Source organism: Fusarium subglutinans (genome assembly GCF_013396075.1).
Source record: "Fusarium subglutinans strain NRRL 66333 chromosome Unknown NRRL66333_c0000107, whole genome shotgun sequence".
NCBI lineage: Eukaryota > Fungi > Ascomycota > Sordariomycetes > Hypocreales > Nectriaceae > Fusarium > Fusarium subglutinans.
The window spans coordinates 69,839-95,123 of NW_023502170.1; the positions used below are offsets into that span (position 1 = coordinate 69,839).

Consider the following 25,285-nt stretch of genomic DNA (forward strand, 5'->3'; position numbering starts at 1 on the left):
TGTGATGGCCCCACTTTGAGCTGGATCAGCTTTTCGCTCCTGACGTAGTTAACGGCTCAGTCCATCCAACCAATACAATACTTGTCCATCACAATTCAATTGTGCTGTATCCACGACCCCATACCTTCAAAATGGACGGCCTAGACGAGTTTGAAAAGTCGTTGGCCGCTGAGAAGGCCGAGAGGGAGCGCGCAGAACGCGACCACGACGAAAAGCGACATCGCAAGCACAGGCATCATCACCGACACGACTCGGAACGTGAGAGAGACAGAGACGGAGACGGAGACAGGCATCGCCATCGTCGGAGACACGACGACGAAGATGAAGGCCACCGGAGTAAGCGATCGCGCCATTCGCGCGACGACCAAGATAGCCACCGGTCGCGACGACACGGCGACGACCGGCATCGTAAGACAACAGACCCCAAAGAAGATCTTCCCATCCCCGACGAGGAGAAACCAGCCAGCCAAGATCCAGTCGACCGATCGAAATCACTCCAGCGAGATTCTTGGATGACAGCCCCCTCCTCCATCGAAGTCGACTATATCCACCGACCCGACAAGAACAAGTCGCCGCCTCCAAAACCCGAACCAAAACGTGTCGTGTCCAAGCGCGAGATCAACACTCACATCAACGACATCAACGAGGGCAAGTCTGTCGATGAACTTGACATTCCAACCGAACCGACCGTAAACTACACTTTCGGCGACGCTGGCTCTTCATGGCGAATGACAAAGCTCAAAGCTGCATACACAGCAGCTGAAGAAAGCGGTCGTCCAATTGAAGATGTTGCCATGGAGCGCTTTGGCGACCTGCGATATTTCGATGACGCGCGGGAAGAGAAGGAAGAGATGGAACGACGCAAGATCTACGGCAAAGACTACAAGGGCCACGACAAGCCAACCGGCGACCTCTACCGCGAGAGGCTCAAGAACCAGCGCAAAGATTCACCACCTCCCGAGCCCGAACAAGGAACAATTATTCCTGACACGCGTCCTCAATCAACTCCCGTGATGGACCAAAGCGCACTCAACCGGCTCCGCGCGCAAATGATGAAAGCTAAGCTCCGCCGCGCCCCGAACGCTGCACAGCTCGAAGAAGAATACAACAAAGCCGCAGCAATGTTCGCCACAGCCCAATCCGACCCCGAAGCCGTCGTTCTCAGCGTAATGGACAACCGGCAGCTCGCCGGTACACGTAACGAAGCCAAAGCCATCACCAACAAACGCGGTCGCGAGCGCGGAAACGTCGAAGAGAACACAGACATGACAATTGACGACATGGTCCGCGAGGAACGTCGCACAAAGAACCAAGCTGGCGGTGAGGGTCTCCGTCTAGCGGAACGCATCGCAAAAGATGGCAAGTTCGATAACGATCTGGATTACATGGATGAAAACGCCGAGAAGCTCGCCAAGCGCCTACACAAATCCGACATCAACCTCAAGAACATGGCCGTGTCCGAGTTCCAAAAAATGTCCCGCGCTCTCGACAACTGTCCCCTGTGCCACCACGAAGACAAGAACCAACCGCCCCTCGCACCCGTCATTGCCCTCGGAACACGCGCCTTTCTCACCCTCGCGACTGAACCCGAGATTTCATCCGGCGGCGCCGTCATTGTCCCTCTCGCACACCGCGCGAATCTCCTAGAGTGTGACGACGATGAATGGGAGGAGATACGCAACTTCATGAAGAGCCTGACACGAATGTATCACGAACAAGGCCGCGAGGTCGTATTCTACGAAAACGCAGCGCAGCCCCATCGGCGCATGCACGCAGCCATGGTCGCTGTTCCGATACCCTACGAAGAAGGTGCCACGGCTCCGGCGTACTTCAAAGAGGCGTTCCTGTCATCTGACGAAGAGTGGAGTCAGCATCGCAAGATCATCGACACAGGCGCAAAAGCGCGCGACGGCATGGGCCGCTCCGCATTTAGACGTTCTATCGCGAAGGAGATGCCGTATTTCCACGTGTGGTTTACGCTAGATGGCGGATTGGGCCATGTTGTTGAAGATGCGGGTCGCTGGCCAAAGGGCGATCTTTTCGCGCGTGAAGTCCTGGGGGGCATTGTTGATGCGGAGCCGCATGTTATGAAGAAGCAGGGGCGGTGGATGAGGGGTGATCCTAGAGTGGAGGGCTTCAAGAAGGGATGGCGCAAGTTTGATTGGACGAGGATGCTCGCGGAGGGATAATTTAATTAAAGCAGAAGCGTTGAGGTATCATTGAGAGAAGCTATCATTAAGCGTTGATATGTAAAAGACATTACATGGGACGTGGCCGTCCCCGATATTAATGTTATGTAAGAAACAAACGAGATGTCATACTCCAACCTTGGTCCCTTAACCAAACCAAGCATGAAGCCCGTCTCTTTGGGGTATCAAGACCGACCATCCAGTCGGACAAGTATGTTGACAATATTACTCTTATCGCACGAGCGTCCCTCGTCGTCCCCTCTCACGATCTTTCCTCCCATCTGCACCAGTGACCTTCATCCAATCCTCCCACTCTTTACTCATCTCCATGAGCACAGAGCCCATTACACTCGCGCTAGCCATTAAGCCGTGGCCTTCACCCTCGAGAACGCGAACTTCACAGCGCCGCATTGTCTTGCCGAGCCATTTCACGTTATCGACGGGGACGCGGGTATCTCTGCTGCCGTGGTGGATGACGACGGGTCTTGTGATGTCGACGTAGCGGAAGCCGATTGTGTGACGACGCTCGAGGCAGACGAGGAGGTCGACGGCGGGGTTTGCACCTGTTGTGGCGAGTTCCCAGATGGCGTGGGTTAGTCGGAGATCGTAGGTCATTTGGCGTTCCTTGTCTGCCATGGCGTCCGCTGCGGCTGCAATAATATCGGAATCGCCTCTTGTACCTTGGGGAATGCTCATTCTGTCCATGTTCTCGGACGCATTAGGAGGTTCCAATTCCGTGTCGCCGTGACCGGGTGATTTGTTATACACGTTCTCTTTATCCAAGCTCGGCGTGACGTTACGCGAACTAGCTGTGCTATCTCGCCCGCCATTGTTCTTTCGCTTTCCTCGTCGTGGTGTTTTGGGTAATGAACTAGTGATTGAGCTACTCGTGGCCGTCATGAAGCTACTATTTGCAGCCTTGAGGATGGGCGTTGGTAAGGCTCTGAGAATTCGTTGCGAGGTGGGGATAGCGTTGGTTGGAGGGAGGGTTTGTGAGGTACCGAAGACGTTCATTTGGGAGGGAGGGATCCAGGGCGCGAGGAGGTGTATTCGACCGCGGATATGTTGAGGCATTCGAAGGGCTGTAGCAAGTGCATAAATGGCACCGGCCGAGTGAGCGAGGATAGAGAACTTGGTGATCTTGAGGGTCTGGCAAATAGCATAAACATCATCTGCGACGGTTAGCGCGAACTTGTCAATCGAGGGAACATCAATTTACCTGGCCAACTCAGCGGCGTAGCAGTGCCATCAGAATAAGGCTCGCTATCGCCAACACCCGGTCGATCTGGGGTAATAAGCCGCAGCTTCAACGTCAATGCCAGCTCATCATAAAAGGCGGTGATGTATCTCGTCAATCCCATCCCAACGCAGCAAAAGACGGCAGAACCTTCAGAGTCACCGACTTCTGAGAAGGATATAACGCGGCCTGTTTGAGGGTGTCGAATCTTCTGCGATAAACGCGGTGAGCATAAATAAGACTCGACAGCATCATCGACAGAGTCGGCGGATTGAGGACGCTCGTAACCAGCAGGTGCATGATTCTGCACTGGTTGGGGACTGGGTGAATCGCGGGCTCGTTCGTCGACCTTGTGATTCAGCGGTGCAGACAAACGCTTCAGTCGGGAACTGCTGCGCTTCACCTTGATAGCCTCATTTGGTGCCGGGCTCTGTCGACCAGATCGTCTCCGATCATTGCGGTCATTGCTCTGATCCCGCTTTCGACCTTGAGCCACGGCAGGAAACGGGGCGCCCTCATCTTCTTCGTCGCTGAAGCCATCATTAACATCGAGGAAACTTCTGCCCGCTACGCTGGTACTCTTTGACGGAGATGCGTCCTTGAGGCCATAAACTGGTGATCGGGTGGATGATCTCGATTGAACATGGCCAGGATGACTCTGTTTCCTTCGACTTGACTCCCGATCTCGAGTTCTATGTTCCTCGCCTTCTGGAATCACATCATTCGTCGTACCGTCCTCCCGTCTTGACCTCCTCGCGCTCGATCTCTTCTGCGGACCCGTCTTTGCAAGACTCGAATTCCGCGCGGGGATAGCGCAAGGTGCATCCATCGGGCGTTCAATTGGCAGCTCGTAATGTGACTCTTCACGGATGGCAGTCTCAGCAAAGAACGGATCACTGCGCCCACCGCTGTGAACACTTTCGCCGGGGAGAGCACCAGACGACGAAGCCGAGACTCCGCCTGAAACCCGCTTCCTCTCGGCTTCCTTCTCCCGCAGACGCTCCTTGGAACTCATGTACATGAGGCCCTTTTGACTCCTTGTTGATGTCTTCCTACCCCAGCTGTCGTGTGATTGTTTATGGTTTAGTTCGGGGGTCGAGGCACCGCGACGTTCGATCGAAAGGTTCCCTATACTCTGGGCATCATCGTGCTTGGACGCAGCTGAAGATCCTTTTGACGAGGGTCGGGATGTACTATTACGGATAAATGATCGCAGGCCACCGGAACCTTCGCGGCTTGGACTTCTCGGACTTCTAGGGCTCTTTGTGGCTGTCAAAGGTGAATAACCGCTGGGGGGTTTCGAGGTGCGTATGACAGGAGGTAACGCGGCGAGTTCGTCGAGTGACACGGGGTCTTGTCTCAGGTCGTCGAGGCTAGGCTGATGAAACGCTCCGTAGTCCACACCAAAGCTACCGTTCCCGGGACTCGCGGGTAGTGACAGACTGGTCGGCGATGTTTCGAAATGGTTCGTCGCAGGCCTCGAGATGACGCTGAGGCTGGTGATGAGGTTGGAGATGACTTCCGGGCTGGCGGGAGGAAGACCAGAGTTGCGCTTTGCCGAGGAGGGTCCTTGGAGAGAACGTCGTCGAGAATGAGCGTGGTGACCGCGGGCGCGCGTAGGGATAGGGGGAACATCAGCCGAGTCAAAATCCATGGCTAGGGCGACGGACTCTAGGTCGAGTCACGAAAAAGAAGTGGATGGATGTCAAGGGAGGCAAGTCGGTTCGCGATGCTGTGTCTCGCGGGTCGACGATAGTGTCTCGCGCAGACAAAGAGTGGCGCGGCTTTCTCACCCTTGGAATAAGGGATGAGTAAAGAAAAGTGTCACGACGAGGGATGATTCCCTCTCTGAGGATATTAGCTCGGTCGGTGGAAGTGGTGATGGTGGATCGGGGTGGCTGTACTAGGAATATTAGATTGAGCCAAGTGGGGTTATCTTCCGATTTGTCGCGTGGAAGGGAGAAAGAAGGAAAAGAAGCCAGCCAGAGCAAGAGGAAAAAAAGACAGCAAAGGCAGAGAGATCAGCAACCGTCAAGGATAGATTGTGTTGGGTAATAATTTGGTGGTTGCGCAAATGGAAGTTGGTTGACGAGGAGAAGCGAAAAGACAAAATGGGCGAGGGGACAAGGCTAAGCAAGGGGGCAATACAATAAGCTAAGACAGGGAGCGTGGAGCCAATCAATCAGACTTAGAGCCCAAGACTCATATCGCAGCTGAATTTGTTTATGTTTTTAGACTCTACGTAATATAGTCGAGAATAAATGAATGAGATGGGAAAAGAGACAAGTCGAGATTCTGGGGGAGGAATGGTTTCAAAATGCCATGCCTCGAGGGGCTGAACGTTCTCTTTACGTGCCACGGGCGCTATCGCCAACTCGGGAGCGTTGGACCCGATGGGAAATGCGCATGACCCAGAGTGACAAATCTCTAGTCAAACCAAGAAAAACAAGACAGAAGGAAACACTTTCAGATCTCATTCGGTCTGTTTTGTTTATCGCTGTGCCTCTCTCTCGCACTCACTCGCTCGACCTCTCTTCAGTGACAGACAATACAATGCACCCCTGAGTCCACTCTCTGGACCCCTGAAAGTTAGTTAACCTTTCCCCTGGAGCTTATTCCATTCCCGTTAGCCTAGACCGTGCACCAATCTGACAATGAATATAGCATTTCATCTTGGTACCATTCCAATAACTCCATCTAGAACGCCAGTTTCACATTTAAACTTTGACTTGTTAGCCACAAAGAAATCTACAAGTCTTGCTGAGTACAGTAGTTGGCTGCAGGTTCTGTGATCTGCGACGGGTCAATTAATTGGAAACTCCACAGCTCCACAGCGGATGTTCGTTTTAGACTGGAGCTGTCTGGGTTAGAGTAGACCAATTTCATTTCGTCCAATGTGCTAGGCTGCGATGAGTGACATATCACGGAGTATAATTGACTGTATAATTACCAGGAAGAGAGAGGGAGAGATTATTGTTGATATTGGTTTGTTTTTATTGCCAAGCATGGAACCATGGCCATTATCTTCTGGCCCTGGTGCTTATTTATCTCCCTTGCATCTGTTGGTACGGTACCTGTGTCTGGTCTAGCAAGCATCGTCTCAATTGCCGTGGCTCCAACTTGAAAGGTTTGACCGGTCTAAAAATGAGATTCCTCGATATTCGCAGACGCTGTACTCCGTAAGCAGGCAATACCATCGAGATCATTGCATTTTAGGCTGTTCTCTTCATTGTCTGCATCAATCAAGTTTGTGGCTGACTGCATACATTAGCCACATCGACGTCATCTCCCCAGCCCCAGATCTTCATCCCAAATCTCCCCAGCTTCCAGGATAAAAACCACGACGCGACGTCATGCCAATGAAACAATCCTCACCCGTTCACTAAAATAAAAATAACCCCCCAAAAATTAAGCAACAAATCTTGTGGCATTTAACTCTACATCTGCGCCACAACACAAGACCCATCACTAACAAAGTAACAATGGACGTTCTTCTCTCCCTCCCAATAATATCGTACCTCCTTTCCCCCGCCTCAGCATCATGGTCCACATCCTTCAACATCTTCTTCTTCTACGTCCAGTGGACCACCTTCGTCCTAACACATACGCCCTTCCGCGTGCGCCTCATCGGCTCCCTCGCAACGCGCATAATCCTCTTTCTCTTCCCCTCGCTTGTGTCCTTACTCTTTGATACAGGCGTGCCAAGCATCGCCGAGTCCATCAAATTTGGCGGCCGTGCTTCGCTTGCCCCGCGAAATGCGCGCTTGCTTACGCGACAGCTGGGTCTCGTGCTGGTGAACCTCTTGTGCGTGACGTTGCTGGAGGGCGCGTCGCATTTGGCGTGTGTGTATCTCGTCGGTGAGAATGATTTTAATCCAACGGCGTTGCTGCCTCTGCCGTGGCAGTTGGCGAAGCATTTGGTGCTTATGATGACGGGGCGTGAGGTGTTGACTTATTACGTTCATCGCAATCTTCTTCACTCCCGCGGCGCAATTGGCAAGCTTCACAGACGCTTCAGTCACACGCGATCAGCAGCGCCGTACAGTCTTCTCGTATTTGCAGATCACCCCGTCCCCTTTCTTCTGCATCATTTCGTCCCAATGTACATACCCGCCATCGCCCTGCGCCCTCACATGGTAACGTACTTCCTCTTCCTTGCGCTCTGCACGGTTGAAGAGACAGTCACCACGTCAGGGTACAGTGTCGTCCCTGGCATTATCATGGGTGGAATGACGCGTCGCAGAGCCATTCATTACGCCAGCGGAGGCGATTGCAATTTCGGTGCCTGGGGAGTTTTGGACTGGGCGAATGATACGGGAAGGGGGAGGGATGTACTCGATGATGTGAGGGCTGAGGCGGAGAAACATAACGTCAAGGAGAGGTCGGCGAATAAGTTGGATAGCGGTGTGAGTGCTCTTCAGGGAGGGATTGACAAATTGACGAATGGAGATGATGGCGGTAAGAGGAGGAGTTCGCGACTGAGATCAAAACGCGCCGGCAATTGAATGAGGTCCATTCTTCAATTGACATTAAAGTCGTTTCCCAGCAAATAACGTGCAGCCATCTAAGTGTACAAACTCCCATCCGTCCCATTGCTTGTTCCATCTATTTATATCCCATCTTTTTCGCAAACCAGCTGAGCGTCTCAATGGCGCTCTGTACTCTCATGCCAATTCGAGTGTCCAGCACAAAGGCCTCCCAGACCTTGGCGACATCCATTTGCTTCACACACTCGTCGTACTTTTCTCTTCTGTATGCCGCATTCTCATCTGGTGTGCCCTCGGGAGGGTTGCAGCACTCTGACCATGCAATGGCACCTTTTTCGTAAACAGCTGCCGCGAGAACGTAGTCATCTTTTGTCGGGCCCTTGAATGCAAATCTGCCTATGTTAGTCGACGTGATACAATGTGAAATATTGAACTTGAACTTACCGGTCAAACTTCAAGACATGCGTCTCCAACAATTCCCTCGCCTCGACAAACTTCTTCTGGTTGCGGAATAACGAGGCGCTGATGAGTGCCCAAGCCCCCATCTCATCAACCTCAGCCTTGATCTTATCCACGACCTCCGTCTTGGCCGTACATCTGTCCCAACTCATTCCCCCAACTGCTTTCTCCAGCTCAGCAGGGCCCATGCGCTTGATGGTGTTCCACATGTAACTCATCTCCAACGCGGGACTGGGCCCAATCGCATCAGCGAGATCGACGCCAAAGCTCTTAGCGCGATCCTCCCACTTCTGTATCTTGCGCTGAACAAACACCTCGAACGGTAGCTGGCGCGCCATGAAGCGCTTCTTGCCTGCTACGCCTGGCGCCTTGCGCAGGTATTCTTCCGCTTTGACTTTTTGACGGCGCGCCTCATCCTTGTCACCCGCGGCTACGGCGTCGCGGTAGAGTTCGACGGATGCGATGCCTGCCATGTAGTAGTACAGTGCGTGACTCCAGTCGTTAAGCTCGAGACATCGCATGAAGGAGTCGCGCATAAGAGGCCAGTCCTGAATGGCCATTGAATTGAGCGAGAGCTCAAAGTTGTTGAGTGCCGTGACCTGCTTCATCTTTGACTCGCCGCCGGTGGTGAGAACTTCAACGGCTTTGGGGAGGTCCCTCTCATTGCTGTGCAGACGCGCCTCTTCGATGATCCAGAGTCGCGAGTCGGGGTACCGAGAGCGCATCGATGCGAGGAGCTTCTCGCATTTTTCCCGTGGAGGTCCGACAATCTCAGCACCCTCGTCAAAATCCTTTGCATCAGGGAGGATGTCGACTGCGCCGAGGAGGGCGTTGTAGTAAGACAGCAGGACAAGGCCAGCGATGGCGCCGTTGACGTTGGCGTAGGCAGTGGAGCGCCAGAGCATGCGAACGCCACGCTCACGATCACCACGGAACCCGACCACGGAAAGAAGACGAGTGAAAGCGGGAGGAACCAGGGTCAACATGAGAAGAATCATACCAAAACACATGTTGGCCCCAGAGTGGACAAAGATGTCGAGGGGATTTTCAAGAAGAACAGAGTCGGACTCTGAGTCTGTCGGCTTCGATCGAGCTTCGCGCAGAGGTGCACCTTCATCGATCTTCTCATCTTCGGTGGTTGACGAGCTTGAAGAGTCTCCGTTCGCAGGAGTCTGTGTGCCAGAAGCCGATTCAATCTCAAGCCTCTCCATACTCTTGTTTAATTCAGTAACAGGTTTAGCAGACAGCGATGCCTCTGAAGTGGACTGAGGCATATTCTTGAGTGTTTTCGCCTCGGCCTCAATGATCGCATCAAGCGTCATGAACGCCTTGCGAAGCTTAAGAAAACTCTTCATCGCGTCAATGAGACTCTCATGCAAAACACCCACCACGGCGCCCATGAGCTGCGTTTCCGCACGAACGAGCTCAAATTCTGTACCGGGAGGATACAATTTACTCCCCGCACGAGCCTTGCCATGCTTCTGAGCCTTTTTGTAGTCCGCCCAAGCCTTCGCTTCACACTCATCGAGCTTGGCGGTGGTCTCGGTCATGACGGCTTTTTCAAAGCCCAGCACAGAGCGCATGAAGATGGTGACTGCCAATCCTAGCTGGTGAAAGGACGAGTCTCCGGTCTGCAGCTTCTCCCATGCTCCGTCGATATCGTCGTTCATGATGAGGCCGCACGATGCCATGGCATCGTCAATGTCCTCCATCTCTCGGGCCATGGTATCCTTGGTGGTGATTGAGCCAGCATCGCTGTTGGCCTCAGTAGCTGGCGTCGCAGTTCCGGATCGGAACCAACCCGCTAAACGACTCATTGTTATGAATCTGTAGAGTCGAATTGACGAGGTGAGATTGCGATGGAAGGGTATTCTGATGATATACGCGCGAATTGATGCTGAGCCTCGAATGCTGACGTCTTAGGCTGAATGAGGGATCTTGAGCCCCTCTTTGTGGCGTTTATCCCGACGCTGACAGACGAGACGGGACCATTCGCTTCAGATTCTGGGATAATAACATGCAGAGGTATAATGCCTTGTAAGAATGAAGATTGAGGATAGGAGGAGTGAGGTTTTTGAGGTTGAGTGAGAGAAAAAAACCACTCGCAATGCTGAGATCAAAAATTCAGTATAGGTAGCTCCTGCTTATGCAGGTAAGCTAAGCCTGCTAAGCTCCCTGCCCCCACCGTATCCGCGGAGTTTAGGCGGGCTTACGCATGAGCTCGGGGCCAATCGGAGCTTGAGACTGACATCATAGTTGTTAATGCAACTCCAGCTTTGGATAATGATCTTGTGCATTTATCCAGCTTGATCAGAGAGTTGCATTGTGTTCCCTGTTATCATTGTCTTTGGCTTGACTCTGTTCTGTTACAGAGAAGCTTGTGAACGTCTTGTTTACTCACCACCTCTTATCTTATCTCCGGTAAGAGTCAATTACCACGTAAGGTACATACGTCGTTGACGGATATCGGAGAACAAGAGGGTCCGTCAATTTTATCGTCCCGGCTTTTTCGGATACTCGGAACGGACGAGTCTCCCGTGCTTATCCTATAGATTACCGAAGTAATTGTCAATGACAATCAAAAAGCTCCGTGGAATGTGGATTGAACACTCTATGCAGGAACTCCGATGCCTCCGCTATCATCGGGTTGCGTCATTCAAGTTGCAGTTTGTTGGTCCTCAGAGCCGACGAAACCCAAGCAATCGGTGTCTGCGCTCATGATTGTCAGGTTAACGCTTATCAATGCGAGATGATTGAAAAGAACAACATTATGCTCATATTCAGCTGAATCAAACGTTCTTTGACCATCCCAGTTCTCAAAACTGCTGCGTCGAGTGTTTGGACTATTGTGCAAGGCTTCAAGCGATCTACGAATTCCTGGATGATGATCGAGGGCCTCGGATATTGCAACTTTTCTATTTAGCTGGTTACTCAAGACATAGAACAAGGAAGTAAGGCTTTCGGCAGACACATTCAACGGAATTGATGCCTGGTCTTCCACATTTTTATAGCTGTTGCTGGCATGCATGCTTTTTGTTATGATTGCAAGGAGAAACATGAAAAGAAGAGTGTGAGGCCAGACAATAGGTTCACGTCTTATCCTACAGTACTGCAGTATTGGGAAGCATGCCATGGCTATACTTTTTTTATTTCTCAGCAACGTTGAAAATCAAAAAGGTTGTAAATAAATCCGAGTCAAGACAATCCAGGAATTCTCTGGTGTTTAGGGTATTCAACTAGGAGACAGGTCTAGTCCCAATGGGGAAAGATATTGAAGCTTGGGGTTAGACATGCAAAGCCTGCCACTTACGACAACATGCTATAGTAGATTAATGATAGACAAAGAGATAGCAGTGGATAGGTAAAGGACGCTACTAGTTAAAGATGCGCAGCGATAATGAGAGTCCGACAGAGGCTGAGTTCGTTACGGAAATAACTCACGAAGGGCGATGCAAATGAGTCTAACCAGATACGGCTAGCGACAGTGATCGTTTCAACAGCTAGAGGCTCTGAACACCCAGATTCACCTAACTTCACTCATCTCCGGGCACTTGAACACTTTGAATAAATTCATGAAGCAACTAACCGTATTAGTAATGAGATAGGAACCCAAGTTACCATAAACCTGTCATATTTGGTTGTAGATACAGCGTCCTTGGTCAGTATCTGTATTCTCAAGTCTCGGGACCGAGAAGGATCGCAACAGGGATAGCGAGAACCAATCACACTGGCGTTGAGTCATATCACCCAGCTTCGCGTGCATTAGTGAAAACAAGTAAGATATGAACGAGAGATGTCACAAGAGGGAAAATGAGAGAGTCGGAACTTAAAGGAGCCTTGTTAATGATATCGAATATTCGATTACCTCCATCGATAGAAAGTCAAAAGATTACAGCAGGACAAACATTGAAATCTTGATCTCTATGGAGCCCGGTAATGTGAGCTGAGTGAGATGAAACATCTGTGATAGGGTTGTCGATCCTAGCGTCTTGAAACCTGGGGGCTGAGGCACCGATGGAAGCGGGCCTCTGATTGCACTGGCTGACTGGGTCATTTAGTGATCATCTCACTGCTGTCTTAGCAGGGATGGTCCATGTTCTATCCTCTTTTCTACTGAGCAAGATCTCGATATCTGCGTCGGCCAAAGGAATACTTCCAGGGTTTGTTGAAGGCCAGATGAAGAAATTTGTATCTTTGGAATCCTTACATGCCATGAGTTTACATCCAGTGAAAATGAATTACTATATTGCTTCCCTCAGCACATTGTCGCCGAGTACACAGCCTGGTGACAACGGGGGCCAATATCTGTCTGACACACCAAGCCACTTACTAGCGAGCACTAGATGAATGGCGAGGCTCATTCCCGCCTCTTAATTAAGGACACGTGCAGCATGTCGATCCTTGTAATGCATCTATTACGCCCACCAGTAGAAGGACCAAAAGTAAGCTATAAGTTGTAATAATCCTGCATATCGCGTGCCGTCTTTTCTTCGCTCCCTTTTCTCTTCCGCACCATAGAATTCTGTCATGATAACGCGAAACATGGCGACCCGTCGATTACTTGCCATACTGGCATTTCTATCTTTTTATCATATAGTAACCGCTGCGTTCACGAATCCGCCGCCGAGCGACTCCAGCATAAATAATCCTCACTATAAGCTAGGGCAGGAGATCAAGATCACTTGGGAGACGGATGCGGAGTTTACTGATCTTACAATGTGGCAAACCGACACTGGGAAGAGATACAACCTACAATGTACGTTTCTAAAAATCAGAGATGAACTGTTGATTGACTGTGTTCCAGCAAACAGCAAATCGAAGGAGTACATATGGATCGCGTCATATCAAGGCATCGATCCCGCCGACGGAAATTCTTTTAGTCTCTGGCTGTTCAAGACTGGTGATACAGGTGCCCTTTTTGCCAGCCACACATTCAACATCACCGATCCTTCGTCTACAACAACTTCAGCACCAACTGGTACGCGAACAAACAAACCCAGCACCAAGACAAAGACCAGCGAAGCAAGTGACACGATTGTGGCCACTGCTTCGTCGACGAATGAGCCGTCATCTGGGCTATCCACGGGTGCAACTGCCGGAGTGGCAGTAGGTGCTGTCGCTGGAGCATTTCTCATTGCTGGCGCTGGGTTCATGCTCTGGAGAAGACGGCGGGGTGATAAGGCTGTGCCGTCGACGATCACAGCAGAGGAAGCGCCGAAGTATGGATATGCGCCGGTTGAAGCACCGAATGATAACGCGGCGAGACACGGACCGTGGGAAATGGGAGGGTCGCCGACGCATTTCACGCATGAGCTGCCAGCTGACAACACGGTACAGCATCGAACATGAACGGGGATAGGAGTACGGAGTCTGGATATATACCATCTATTTACAGCTATTTATAGAAACCTGATGAGTTTTCAATCATCTTACATTCTCCTTAAACCGTACTATAAAACTCAGCTATCTGAATTCCCCTTGATTGAGAAGCCAACGGTCTGCTTCCCGGTCATATCATAGTCCGGATCTTCTGGAACACTCCATCCAAACAAATCAATCAGCTTCTCCCTTATATTCTCATAGTTTGCCCCAATCCTTAAGACTCGCTCACTGTCCAAGTCCAGGATAGTCCCGGCCCTCCCATACAGATGCCACTTCTGCCGACCATAGTTGATAACTAAATCTGCTGCCTCCATAATCTCAGACTCAATGTCCTCAACTCGAAACTTCTGTCCTTGATCCGTCAAATTGGCACTGCTGCCTACCATCACCAAGCCATTTTCATCGTTTAGCCGTGCCAGTTCCCGTGAGAAAGGGCCTTCGCCAATGGCGAAACCTAAAGTACCGTTCTTGACAACCCGCTCAACATTCGGAATGGGCTCTGATGCTGATTCTTTGATTTTCCCAACGAAAGCAACCGTCAATCCTAATTCTTCTGTGAATGTTCGGACGATGGTGTATTTCTCATCTGGAAGATCGTATAGTCGTGTAAGAAGGTCGTATGTTCCGATGACGCCCATGGAATGTCCTGCTTTACGCCTTTTGGCGATAAAGATACGTTCGATTGCATCGGTGCTTGCGGCCATCATGCCGTACTCGACATCGGTTGGGGCGATTATGACGCCGCCCTTTTTCAAAACTCCAAAGGCCCTAAGAGCGTCCCGATTTGCGTCTGGAAGCTCGCCGGGCCGCGGTGTAACTCGGGATGAGGCATTACTAGCCATTCTATCAATGGAACGCACAGGAGAAAGACAGTGGCCGGAAGCTTGTGATGACAGTTGAGTGAAGAGGGAGGATGCAGGTGTGTCTCTGAAGTTTTTGACTTCTGTTTGAGTATGAATGAAGATCAAATATTCAAGAAGTAAGCACTATTGACCTAGCTTATATACTGAAGCAATTAGGTCAATCATGTGATAGAAGCGCATTTAATTTGGTTAAAGACTTCGACAGTCTCACGCCGGAACAGACGGCATGCAGATCAATTCATCACGTCTGCCAAAAGCACGCTATGGTCACAATAGTACGCTTTGAAGCCACCCAAAATGTCTGATCGTTCCAAAAGTTCCAAGTAAAGTTAATCCTTCGGTTCCTTTACATGAGTGAAGTACTTGTTACTACTGCAGCATACTTTGAGTGCTTTATGGCACTCATGGAAGTAAGTCGACACTTACATTTTATATTGAATAGGAACATTAAGCTCAGATCCATACACAGCTCTCAGAAGAGTTATCAATTGTAGTCTAACCAAGAAAATATCCTAGGACCGATTATAAGTCTCGAAAAGCCAGCACCTTAACTCCAAAGACCTACCGTAGACACGAAAAGAGTGAAAATAACAAACTTGCCATTTCACTCTCATCAGACTTCGGTCTCCTCCTTTTGGTTCTGCATCTGTTCAGCTCGCTTCTGCTCCGCGTGAGCCTTGCGATAGGACGCAATCAACTCCCTGAGAGTCATAGAACCCTTAGGAAGACGCGACTCACTATAGATGCCATCGTCCTCAGCTGATGAGCCTTTCGTCTCGTCTCCATCTACATCATCCTGCACCCCTTCCGCTGGACGAACCTCGTTCCCTGGGGAAGCTTCAGTCTCATCCATCTCATCAGCGGTGATATAATCATCTGAATCATCGTCTTCAAGAGTCTCACCCATAGCTTCAGCAGCCTCCCGAGCCTCTGTTTTTTTCATAATCGCAATCCAACGAGGCAAGTTCCTCTTCATGTATCCCAAGACCAAACCGTCTTTCTTCTCCCAGTTATACGGCCAAGACTCCTCCCATGGAACTTCAGCACGACGTTGAGAAAGACGAACCAGGTCATCCACATCGACACCAATCTCGACAAGTCTCTTCACCGCGGCATCGTGCTGTGCGGGATCATGTGTCTCAAGATGGTTGATGAAACGGATGATCTGACGGGCACCGAAGCTCGTGTTGATGATCCTCTTACGGCATGGCTCGTAGTCTGTGCGGTCAAGGGGGTAGAGAGATGCTCTGGAGTAGACATGATCCTCAGCTAGCTCGATGGGGCTAGGGAGACGGAGCAGAGACATGTGGCTGCTTCCACTGGAGTTTCGGCTGTGATAAGACATTGTGGTAGATGGTGTTAAGGGTGCTGTTGATATGAATTTGAACAAGGTCTGTAGTTGCTGACTCAAGTCTGAATATCAGAGAAGTGAGCTGATTGATGATAACTGCATGGCCTCGAGCCGCCCTTTATAAGAAAAAATCATTGGAAATTTGCTCTTTGTCCAGTCAGCTGAACAAAGTGAAGCCAGCGTAACGAACGTTTACGGATGATTCAATGTGAGCTCTGTTCATGCATGAAAGCAAAGACGGAACAAAAGAAAAGTGAAAACAGACACGGAACAGAGATACAAATGCTAACTGACGGAAATAAGGTTTCTGCACAACGACAAGAATCAAAGAGGCTTGTGGAGAGGAAGATTAATGGGGTAGAGGATCTCAAAGCAAACATCCTCAGCAAAGCGAGAGTTTACAGGCCAGTGCCGGGATCAGATTCTTTCGCCATTATTCCTTGTCCACAAATAGTCTTGATCCCTTTTCTTCGATATCAGAGAACATGTTACTCCAAGTTAATGCACCAATCATCTTGATAGCCTAGCTAGTAATGACAATACTGTAGCTTAAGATGGTTACTGGAATCAGTCGACCTTGATAAACCTGCAGCTGGATTAGGATCGTGGGAGATAGATCGAGTTTTAGTCTGCAAAAATTTAAAAACATGCGCTCTATTCAAAATATAACGTAAATATATTTACCACCAATATTTAGTGCCTCGTCCACGACTGATGTAACCTTTCGTTACACAAGATCACTCTCCTTCACCAAAATATCCCGATTCACCTCACTAATATCCCTCAGTCCAGCCAAGTGCATATTCATAGTCAAATCACCACACAGCGCTCTCAGAACATGCCTCACACCATCCTCACCACCCAACGCTAAACCATAAGCATAAGGCCTTCCAACAAGAACGCACTTGGCTCCCAGGGCAATGGCCTTCATGATATCAGCGCCACATCTGATACCACTATCGAAGAAGATATCAAGCTTATCCCCAACAGCATCAACAATTCGCGGAAGCATACCAAGACTGCTCGCTCCACCATCTTGCTGACGACCGCCGTGGTTGCTCACCACAATTCCCTGAACACCAACCTCAACGCACTTCTTGGCATCGTGAACACTCTGTATTCCTTTGAGAACAATGGGACCGTCCCAGTGCTTCTTTAGAAATTCTACATCTTCCCAGGAATGGGAATGACCGGGGAATACGATCTTGGCCCACTCTCTCGCCGCGTCACCGAGACTAGCTCCTGCGGATCCGCCCTGAGCCGCTTGGTAGACTCCACTCGCTGCATCAGTGATATCATAGCCATGCTTCTCCTTGAACTTCTTTTGGAAAACAGGATCTGTCAGACCAATTTCGACACCGATGTGGTCCGGGTGTATGAAGGGGTTGTAGCCGTTGTCTAGATCGCTCGGACGCCAGCCGAGGACGTATGTGTCAAGGGTGACGAAGAGAGCCGTGTAGCCGGATGCTTTGGCGCGGTTGAGCATTGAGATAGTGATGTCATCGTGTTCGCGGCTCGGCCAGTAGAGCTGGAACCATCGAGGTGCATCCTTTCCATTCGCTGCTGCGACATCTTCAATGCTTGTGCTTGAAGCTGTGCTTAGCGTATACGGAACTCCAAGAGATGCAGCGGCTCGCGCAGTAGCAGCTTCACCCTCAGGATTGAAGATTTTTTGAACTCCAATGGGTGCAATTGCAAGTGGGAAGGAAAGCTTTTGACCAAGAACCGTGGTAGAAGTATCAGAGAACTGCTCAATACCATTCTCATCCCTGTGACTAGGCACGAGGCGATTTGGAACGATGGACCAGCGAGAGAAAGCAGTCAAGTTGTTCTTGTATGTTGAGCCACTGCCACAGTTTCCGTGGATATAGCCCCAAGAAGTAGCCGAGAGTGTCTCTTTCGCCAAAGGCTCCCATTGCGAGGTTTGGAAAGTAAACGCAGGACGAGCAAAGTGGAGACCAGCGTCAAAGATTGATTTCTCGTAGCCGAGAACGTCGGCGCTCGCTGAAGTCATAATGATTGGGAGTAGTTAGTCGATGTGTTTGTCTGCAGGCTGTTGAGTTGGACATTACTGAAAGCACTTGCGACTCTGTTACTAAATACTTTTCTGAAAAGTTTCTGACCTCGGTTATCGTGACAATTGCATCACTAGATCCATAACACTGTCACCGAAAACTGTAGTGTTCAGCCTTACGAGTGCAATGATGTCAATTAAAGCGGTTCGATCGGATATCTCGGACCGGACAAGTGCCCGCTGCGTCGGCTTTCCGCCGGTCGTGAATGTCGACGGAGGCTAAAATCCGCAAAAGAGACGCTAAGACGCCAGCCTTCTGAGCCTCATTCGACATGATCGTTTGAAATTCATTACTCGACATTATGGTCATTTATTTCCGGATTTTGCCTGAACATTCTGTTGTAAGCGGCCCGATTGACATGACGTTTCTCCCGTTTATACGAAATGAAACGGATACTGAGATAGAATCGCTATACGTAACCAGACTAGGACAGTCAAACTGGTGACCTAGGAGGTACTGGAGTCGAACCCGAATAAGTTATCAAACACCATCATATCCCGACTTGTGAGTGCCTCATCACCCGTGCCATAATGGCTGAATCCAGGTTGAGGCACTGGCACAAAATCCCCCTGTGCCATCAGAGGGGCTTCAAATACAAAGCTTTGCATGATCTGATCGATGTCAAAATCAGAAAACTCCAGGTTAGAGAAGTCAACTGCCGTGTCAGGTGTTGGCTGCTGCATCACTGACACGTCAGGTTCTTGGTACATGATGTCAGGGTCAACTTGAGATAGTTCAGATATATCAATCTGTCCCAGGTGGCCATCTTGACAGCTTGTCGGTTCTATCGCCACGAATTCTCCAACATTCACACCTAAACGCTTCATGATACCAAAAAGAATCTTCATCGTTCGCTTTGGGGCGTGGCACCACGTCTGCTGTTCGGATAAAATCTCCAAACAATTTCTAAGACATAAATGCGCTTGCGATCCTGGACTTTTCTGCGCAGCCATACGGACATGAATCGTTGCGCTAACGTACGTGGCGTACGAGATAAAATAGGGCGCTGTCCTAAAGCAAAAATGCTGTTTGTAAACTAGTAGAATCTGATGGGTTTCTATCGCAGCTGTGACACAGTTAAAGAAGGCTTCAGGTGCGACTGTTGCAGAGACAGATGTAAGGTGACCCTCTGAAAGAAAAGGACGATAGATCAAGATGATTAGTGAGTTGTACAATGCCCTGATAGAGTCAGTGTGTGAACGGGAAACCAAACAACAGACTCACAGCAATGTCAGATTGTGAGGAAGGATGTTAGAGGAAGTAGGGTCGTTCAGATCAACTCTCAAGCACTCCGGCAACCCATCCTTCCAAGATTGAAGATCAGCGTGGAGTGACTGCGCAGTCTGCCATGTTTGATCAGCGTTCTTTGTGGCGCTCCTCTCAGCATAAAGAGCGCATAGAATACGATCCACGATAATGCTGAGTTTACAAAGCTGCACAAACGTGGAGACACTATACGTCGGACAATCCAACTGAGACGGCTGAGCACAGTACGTTCGTGTGTGGAAATCCTCCAGTTCTTCGTATTCATCGAGAAACACAATCGGCACACGGTTATCATGCTCGCGTAACCGAGTCGGACGACCTTGGTAGATAGACTGGACCTTGTCCGAGACTAGAAATATTAGCTAGAAGTAACTCTGCAGGGGTTGAGATGCTTACCGAATGTCGCCCAGAATACCCGACGCTCGATCTCCGTATCTTCAGCAGATACTTTCTTTGAAGATCTTCGAACTGGCCCATCAATGTGCAGACCAAGATCGATTATCATACTAATCGCGATACCTAAGTAATGCCATGAGAGACTCCTCTCATTACACCATGAGAACAAGGCATCAGAAACGACCAGCAGTGCCTGTATGGTAGTGATATCACTTTTGAACAACACCTGAGAGCCAGAAGCGTGCAAGGCTTGTTCGAATTTGATACGATATGGATGACCGATAGAATTCAGCCTGCTAGTGTTTCGGAGAGCAGCTGCATCAACTGTGTGCATAGAGCCAGCAAAGAGCATGGCTGTGAGGAGAAGGTCGGAGTAGTAAGGGCCTTTGCATGCCATGTCGCGCATAAAAGCTGGCCGATAGACGATAGAGCCCATGTAATGCTGGCGGTTCCAGAATTTGGAAAGAAGATCCATGCCAATCTTTGGGTCGTCACCACAGAAGTCAAGCTTTCTTGCTCTGAGGTTGACCTTTTCGAGTTGACCTGATTTGGATGAGCATCGAATCTTGAATATCGAGTGATGTGCACTCACGTTGCTTGGCTGTCTCTGCTAAAAGTTGGTTTTTGGTAATCTCATCGTGGCTGGTTATACGAGGCGGCTCTTTGTTGTTTCTTATATGTATGCCTCCGCAGGCTCCGCTGGAAGGGCCATGAAAAGCGGCGCCCTCGGGTTGCCCGATTGCGGAATGGCAAGAAGGAGAGACAGCCTGCGCCTTTGCTTGATGAGTCTGATCGCTGATGATGTTCAGCGTAGGTGTTGATTCAATTGGGTTTGGGGTATCAGCAGCCAAGTGAGTGTCTCGTTGTTGAGCATCAGAATGCACACCACTCAACTCTGGACTCCTTGAGCACAATTGATCGCGTAAACGCGCATTTTCCTCCTCCAGTTTCTGTATGCGCGCATTAGACGGTCTACCCACACACGTTAGCACCAACCCTACATGGCCTTTGCACAATCCCACCTAGCTTGAGCAATTCTGTGAGAATATGTACACTCAATAGCTCGGCCCTGGCAATTTTCGCACTTTGGCTTCGCGTTATCGCAACCAAGCTAGGAAGAGTCAGCCGATGCGTTGCGCCAATACGAATGCATTGCTACCTTTCGCCTTCGGCAAAAGTCGCAAGCGGCAGATGCCCGCTGGGATCTACGTTGAGATGTTTTCATGATGGCGGAACGGATCTTGACGGGCCGTGGTGCTTGACTTGAGGAAGATGATGGTCCGCTCAAAGTGAGATGACATATTTTGAAGATGACATAAGCGGACAGACACTTCCCGCCACTCCACCTCGAACTAAGGTAAGGTAAGGATGTGACGTAAGGCGCACTTTTGAATTTGAACATGTCAGACTACCGTAATTCCGTTGTATTATCGGATTAATCAAATAACTGCCGGTGGATAATTTCTATAAAGTGACAGTTTGCCTACCAGGCAGAGCCATATTGCGGTGACCTGTGAGCCCCATAGGTGGCAAGAAAACTCAGACCTGGATAGAGCATATTAAAAATAAACTTAGTAAAATATATCCTAAATTTAGTAAAGTTACCTTAAATTTATTCTAAGTTATCTAAGTCTTTTTATCATCAAGGATCAAGATCCTGAATATTCAATTCCTCCCCTAGGCGCCCCAGCTAAGCGCCGGGCTTGACTACTTTGCAGCTAAGTGTTATAATTGGCGGGGACATACTGTGATACTTTGAACCGCGGGGCTCCTGAGTACTCAAAACATCTTGACAATACCATCATTCTTCCTTTGGCACACACTATCACCGATATAACTCTCATCATGTCGAGCCCCATTACAAAAGATATCAATACTGTGCCTCAGTCCGATATCGAAATCCTCAACCAAGAAATAGACGAAGACGAAGGCCAATACCGCATTCGGGCCGGCAACCGCGTGCATTATGTTACAATTCCTGGCCATGCGAGCCCCAACCCTATTTTCGATGAAGATACGCTCTGTCGACCATATCTTCTCGTTCCAAAGCTTCCCCCATTCCCGGACGAAGATTGGACGAAGATGAGCCTTTCTCTCGGTCCGGATGGCAGCGTTCAATCGGATATTTCTTTCGAACCGTTGGACGAGGTGAAATCCACCTGGCACCCACAGCATATCGACGTACTTTTGTTGAAGCGCATCAAATATCACAAGCAGCGCGTTCGAGAAGTCGAATATCAAGGGAAAATTGCAATATCCAAGATTGCCGTTCTCCAGTGGCTCGTTCCACAAATTGAGCACGAGACTAGGGTGTACCAAGCTTTGGCCAAGTTGCAAGGCGCTGATGAGGCGCGATTGACCCCTGAGGTTTTGGGACATCTTTTTGAGGGAGGCAGAAATGTCGGGCTTCTCTTGGAAAAGATAGAGGGCGATTATGCGACACCAGCGGATCTGCCTAAATGCGAGGAGGCTTTGCGCAAATTGCATAAGCTGGGTTTCGTTCATGGAGACGCCAATCGCTACAACTTCATTGTCGAGCGATCGACTGGGAACGTCAAGATGATTGATTTCGAGCACGCTAAGAAATATGATGAGAAGAAGGCGAGGGCTGAAATTGAGGAACTGGCATCTGAGTTGACAGATGAGTCAGGGCGAGGTGCGCCAGCGACTTTCATGTATCATTAGCCTCGAGAGCTTCGGCTGCCTCAATATTGTTCAACTGCCTGAGGATCTTCAGTGCGCCATAGCAATGGCTCGCGTGAGCCAACATCCCATTCCGCGAGCGCAATCTCGTCGCTAAAGCCAAAATAGGTGCAAGATATTCTATGCCCCTGGGATTATACATTTGACCACCCCATGCGAGGTTAAGCACCTTGGGGGAACATAATCGTGCATGAACAGTCCCAGGCAGAGCATGATATCTGAAGTCTCTGTGCGTGATCTTACATCCCTTGCAAAGCTGTCCCCAGTCTGCTCCTGTGTCTGTGATGTACGGCGCGCGCAGACTGGACACACCTGCGAACGAATCGCTGGCATCCAAAGGTAGTTGCGGAAGTTTCGACATATCGCATCCTGGTGCTTCCACCGGCGCTTCGTGGAAGCGCTTTAACTTATTATAGAAATTGTACTGCGCTATGGTGTACTCCGCTCTTGTCCCCAGGTAAGGTAGAAATGCGGCCAGGTTTTCCACAGACCCGTGAACTTGAATCGCCAAGCTCTTAACAGCCTTCACACTGACCAGCCGAAAAGGGTTTTGGTGTGTCTTGTCACGTGTCCGGAGACAGTACCTCCCTGGGATGATGCGCATGATGGGGAGTGTCTGAACTTGCTGATATGTCAAGCCGAAGTACTTTTTAGCCATCGGTATTGTGATCATCCACAGTCCCCTGTTCTGATTAAGACACTCGAAGCAGACTCTCTCGCAAGTGGGCAGGTATAAGAATGCCCCAAAGTCCGTGCAGGAAACACAGCGGTCGGTCCGTAGCGTGCGATACACCACTGAAGGCGGGTAATGACCAGCGAGGTTTGTCTTGATCAACGCTGTTGGGACTTTCGGTGCATGTTGAATCACCTGCTGATACGGCACGAAATTCTCGACGACTCTCTTGGCCCTCAAGCAGGTCCGCGAAAGGCGTGATAGCGACTGAAAGTCTAGGGGGTCAACGGTGATGAGGAGCAGCTCTGCTGGTAAACTGCCTAGTAGGCCGAAACAGGACACGGGGCGCTCTGGATGAATCTTTGATGGCTTGGCGGGGATAATGTCATCAATGACCGTGCAGCGATCGAGCTCATTATCACAGGTGAGCTTTAAAATGACTTCATCATCAGAGAGTGTCTTCATGCTTCTTGTGCACGCGTGTGGGATACAGGGAGTGAGAATTTTGTAGATGTAGGATGATAGTTTGGGACTCTTGACAAGAAATGGAGTGGAACTGTAGTATAGAGCTGAGAGTAGGTTCAGCCCTAATACAAAGTTCAATAATGCAAAGTAACACAGTACTCTCATGCCCATATTTGATGTATAATGTGTCAAAATAGATTGTATATTTAGAGTTGCCCCATCCATATTCTTCTGGCACATTCCAGGGAGTAAAAAGTCTTTGGCCCCTCATTGATGTACCATAAATACCCAATCTCAGAGATTAGTTACATTATATTTCCTCAAGTCTTTGTATTCCTTATTTTATTATTTTATTATCTTCCTTAGGCAGGTGTCTGTTAATCATACTGCTGAAAGTCCAATATTATATACAAGGTTGGCTCGCTTGCGTCTCTAGATTCTCTCCTACATCACTGAAATACATTTAAAATCTTGTATTCTCTTTCTGCTTAGCATATAAATTGTAACTCGATTCATCTTCTATTCTTATGGCTATCGTCCCCTGCCTTTCCTGGCCTAGCGCAGCGAGAATCGTGTATAGCCTCGGCTAATGGAAACTAAAGAGCCGGTCAGCAAAGTCTTGCGTATGCAGATTTCTACCCACGTCCCCTTCTCATCACAATGCTTCAAGCCTCTCCAATGTGTGACTTTTCATGCTACGACGGGGTAAGCCCTGAGTGGCTTGCCCTTGAAGCATCCTTACCACCGCCACCAGTACCGGAAATGCCGATCCCGGAGATGAAAAGAATAGCGAACCAAGAACGAGAAGCTATCGCCAGAAAGTCGATGATAAAACTTGCGCCTCAACTGCGGATACAGAACCACGACATTCCCTCTCGTGATGGGGGTATGATACCGGCACGGAGTTATCGGCCAGTCAATACGCCGGAACAAGCCCTGCTCCCATTGTATATACACTTCCAGGGCGGTGGTTTTATGTTCGGCTCGCTGGATGCTGAGGATGCAATATGTGCACGTATAGCCGTTCGATCGAATGTGGCGGTTCTGAATATTGATTACAGACATACGCCGGAATTCGCGTATCCGACGCAATGGAACGACGCTGAAGATGCTTTCGAATGGGCTCACGATAACATGGATACGATGTACTGGGACTCGGAAAGAGTCATTATTGGCGGAATATCAGCTGGCGCTTGGATCGCTGCGTCTTTCACTTTACAGAAACACTTGAATCGTGAAACAGAGAAAAGACCTCCGATCGCAGGCCAAGTCCTCATGATACCGTGCCTCGTGCACGTTGATTGCTATGAGCCCCAGCTGAGAAAGATGAAGAGCGAGTCTATCTCATCTTACAAAACAAATGTTACGGCGCCGATGCTTACCGTTGAGGAACTTCGCTGGTTCACTAGTTTGCTGAAGATCGAGAACCCGGACGTCAATGATTTAAAGATCAATCCTGGAAATGCATCGCCGGAACAAGTTAAAGGGATGCCACCTACAGTACTTGGTGTAGTAGGTCTCGATCCTCTCCGAGACGAAGCACTCCTTTATGGGAAGATGTTGGTAGAAGCCGGGTGAGTAGCTGATGGTATGGGTTCTTTGCCGACCTTGGCTGACATGATTCAGAGTTCCGACAGACACCAACCTGTTCTTGGGGCTCCCCCATGGTTTTAGATCGCACGAGGAAAAGTTATCGGCGTTCAATAGATGGGATAAGGTCATAGAGGATGGCGTTGGAT

The 25,285-nt window shown here is 49.6% G+C and overlaps 12 protein-coding genes across 12 annotated transcripts; 5 read left to right on the forward strand and 7 right to left on the reverse strand.

The window, feature by feature from the left end:
* Window positions 1-131: 131 nt before the first annotated feature.
* FSUBG_8038 (pre-mRNA-splicing factor cwf19) lies at window positions 132-2,189 on the forward strand (the record flags this gene model as incomplete). Its single annotated transcript, XM_036686406.1, has 1 exon — window positions 132-2,189. One exon carries the CDS (start codon window positions 132-134, stop codon window positions 2,187-2,189), a length of 2,058 nt encoding a protein of 685 aa, XP_036536442.1.
* Window positions 2,190-2,420: 231 nt separating this feature from the next.
* FSUBG_8039 (carboxymethylbutenolide lactonase) lies at window positions 2,421-5,080 on the reverse strand (the record flags this gene model as incomplete). Its single annotated transcript, XM_036686407.1, has 2 exons — window positions 2,421-3,361; window positions 3,409-5,080. 2 exons carry the CDS (start codon window positions 5,078-5,080, stop codon window positions 2,421-2,423), a joined length of 2,613 nt encoding a protein of 870 aa, XP_036536443.1.
* Window positions 5,081-6,908: 1,828 nt separating this feature from the next.
* On the forward strand, window positions 6,909-7,931 carry FSUBG_8040 (uncharacterized protein; the record flags this gene model as incomplete). The annotated part of the gene is made up of 1 exon (XM_036686409.1): window positions 6,909-7,931. The coding sequence occupies one exon, from the start codon at window positions 6,909-6,911 to the stop codon at window positions 7,929-7,931; it is 1,023 nt and encodes a 340-aa protein (XP_036536444.1).
* Window positions 7,932-8,031: 100 nt separating this feature from the next.
* FSUBG_8041 (mitochondrial outer membrane IML2) lies at window positions 8,032-10,189 on the reverse strand (the record flags this gene model as incomplete). Its single annotated transcript, XM_036686410.1, has 2 exons — window positions 8,032-8,305; window positions 8,358-10,189. The coding sequence occupies 2 exons, from the start codon at window positions 10,187-10,189 to the stop codon at window positions 8,032-8,034; spliced, it is 2,106 nt and encodes a 701-aa protein (XP_036536445.1).
* A 2,899-nt stretch (window positions 10,190-13,088) lies between these two features.
* Window positions 13,089-13,721, forward strand: FSUBG_8042 (crumbs 3; the record flags this gene model as incomplete). Its single annotated transcript, XM_036686411.1, has 2 exons — window positions 13,089-13,128; window positions 13,177-13,721. 2 exons carry the CDS (start codon window positions 13,089-13,091, stop codon window positions 13,719-13,721), a joined length of 585 nt encoding a protein of 194 aa, XP_036536446.1.
* A 110-nt stretch (window positions 13,722-13,831) lies between these two features.
* FSUBG_8043 (DHBP synthase like alpha beta domain protein) lies at window positions 13,832-14,596 on the reverse strand (the record flags this gene model as incomplete). The annotated part of the gene is made up of 1 exon (XM_036686412.1): window positions 13,832-14,596. One exon carries the CDS (start codon window positions 14,594-14,596, stop codon window positions 13,832-13,834), a length of 765 nt encoding a protein of 254 aa, XP_036536447.1.
* A 634-nt stretch (window positions 14,597-15,230) lies between these two features.
* Window positions 15,231-15,962, reverse strand: FSUBG_8044 (uncharacterized protein; the record flags this gene model as incomplete). The annotated part of the gene is made up of 1 exon (XM_036686413.1): window positions 15,231-15,962. One exon carries the CDS (start codon window positions 15,960-15,962, stop codon window positions 15,231-15,233), a length of 732 nt encoding a protein of 243 aa, XP_036536448.1.
* Window positions 15,963-16,695: 733 nt separating this feature from the next.
* FSUBG_8045 (L-lactate dehydrogenase (cytochrome)) lies at window positions 16,696-17,982 on the reverse strand (the record flags this gene model as incomplete). The annotated part of the gene is made up of 1 exon (XM_036686414.1): window positions 16,696-17,982. The coding sequence occupies one exon, from the start codon at window positions 17,980-17,982 to the stop codon at window positions 16,696-16,698; it is 1,287 nt and encodes a 428-aa protein (XP_036536449.1).
* Window positions 17,983-18,489: 507 nt separating this feature from the next.
* Window positions 18,490-20,930, reverse strand: FSUBG_8046 (Nit-4-like protein; the record flags this gene model as incomplete). The annotated part of the gene is made up of 6 exons (XM_036686415.1): window positions 18,490-19,222; window positions 19,268-19,658; window positions 19,706-20,248; window positions 20,298-20,677; window positions 20,728-20,816; window positions 20,865-20,930. The coding sequence occupies 6 exons, from the start codon at window positions 20,928-20,930 to the stop codon at window positions 18,490-18,492; spliced, it is 2,202 nt and encodes a 733-aa protein (XP_036536450.1).
* A 620-nt stretch (window positions 20,931-21,550) lies between these two features.
* FSUBG_8047 (uncharacterized protein) lies at window positions 21,551-22,390 on the forward strand (the record flags this gene model as incomplete). The annotated part of the gene is made up of 1 exon (XM_036686416.1): window positions 21,551-22,390. One exon carries the CDS (start codon window positions 21,551-21,553, stop codon window positions 22,388-22,390), a length of 840 nt encoding a protein of 279 aa, XP_036536451.1.
* Window positions 22,391-22,410: 20 nt separating this feature from the next.
* FSUBG_8048 (uncharacterized protein) lies at window positions 22,411-23,546 on the reverse strand (the record flags this gene model as incomplete). Its single annotated transcript, XM_036686417.1, has 2 exons — window positions 22,411-22,501; window positions 22,549-23,546. 2 exons carry the CDS (start codon window positions 23,544-23,546, stop codon window positions 22,411-22,413), a joined length of 1,089 nt encoding a protein of 362 aa, XP_036536452.1.
* A 660-nt stretch (window positions 23,547-24,206) lies between these two features.
* FSUBG_8049 (AB hydrolase superfamily) lies at window positions 24,207-25,124 on the forward strand (the record flags this gene model as incomplete). Its single annotated transcript, XM_036686418.1, has 1 exon — window positions 24,207-25,124. One exon carries the CDS (start codon window positions 24,207-24,209, stop codon window positions 25,122-25,124), a length of 918 nt encoding a protein of 305 aa, XP_036536453.1.
* Between the last annotated feature and the right edge of the window lie 161 nt (window positions 25,125-25,285).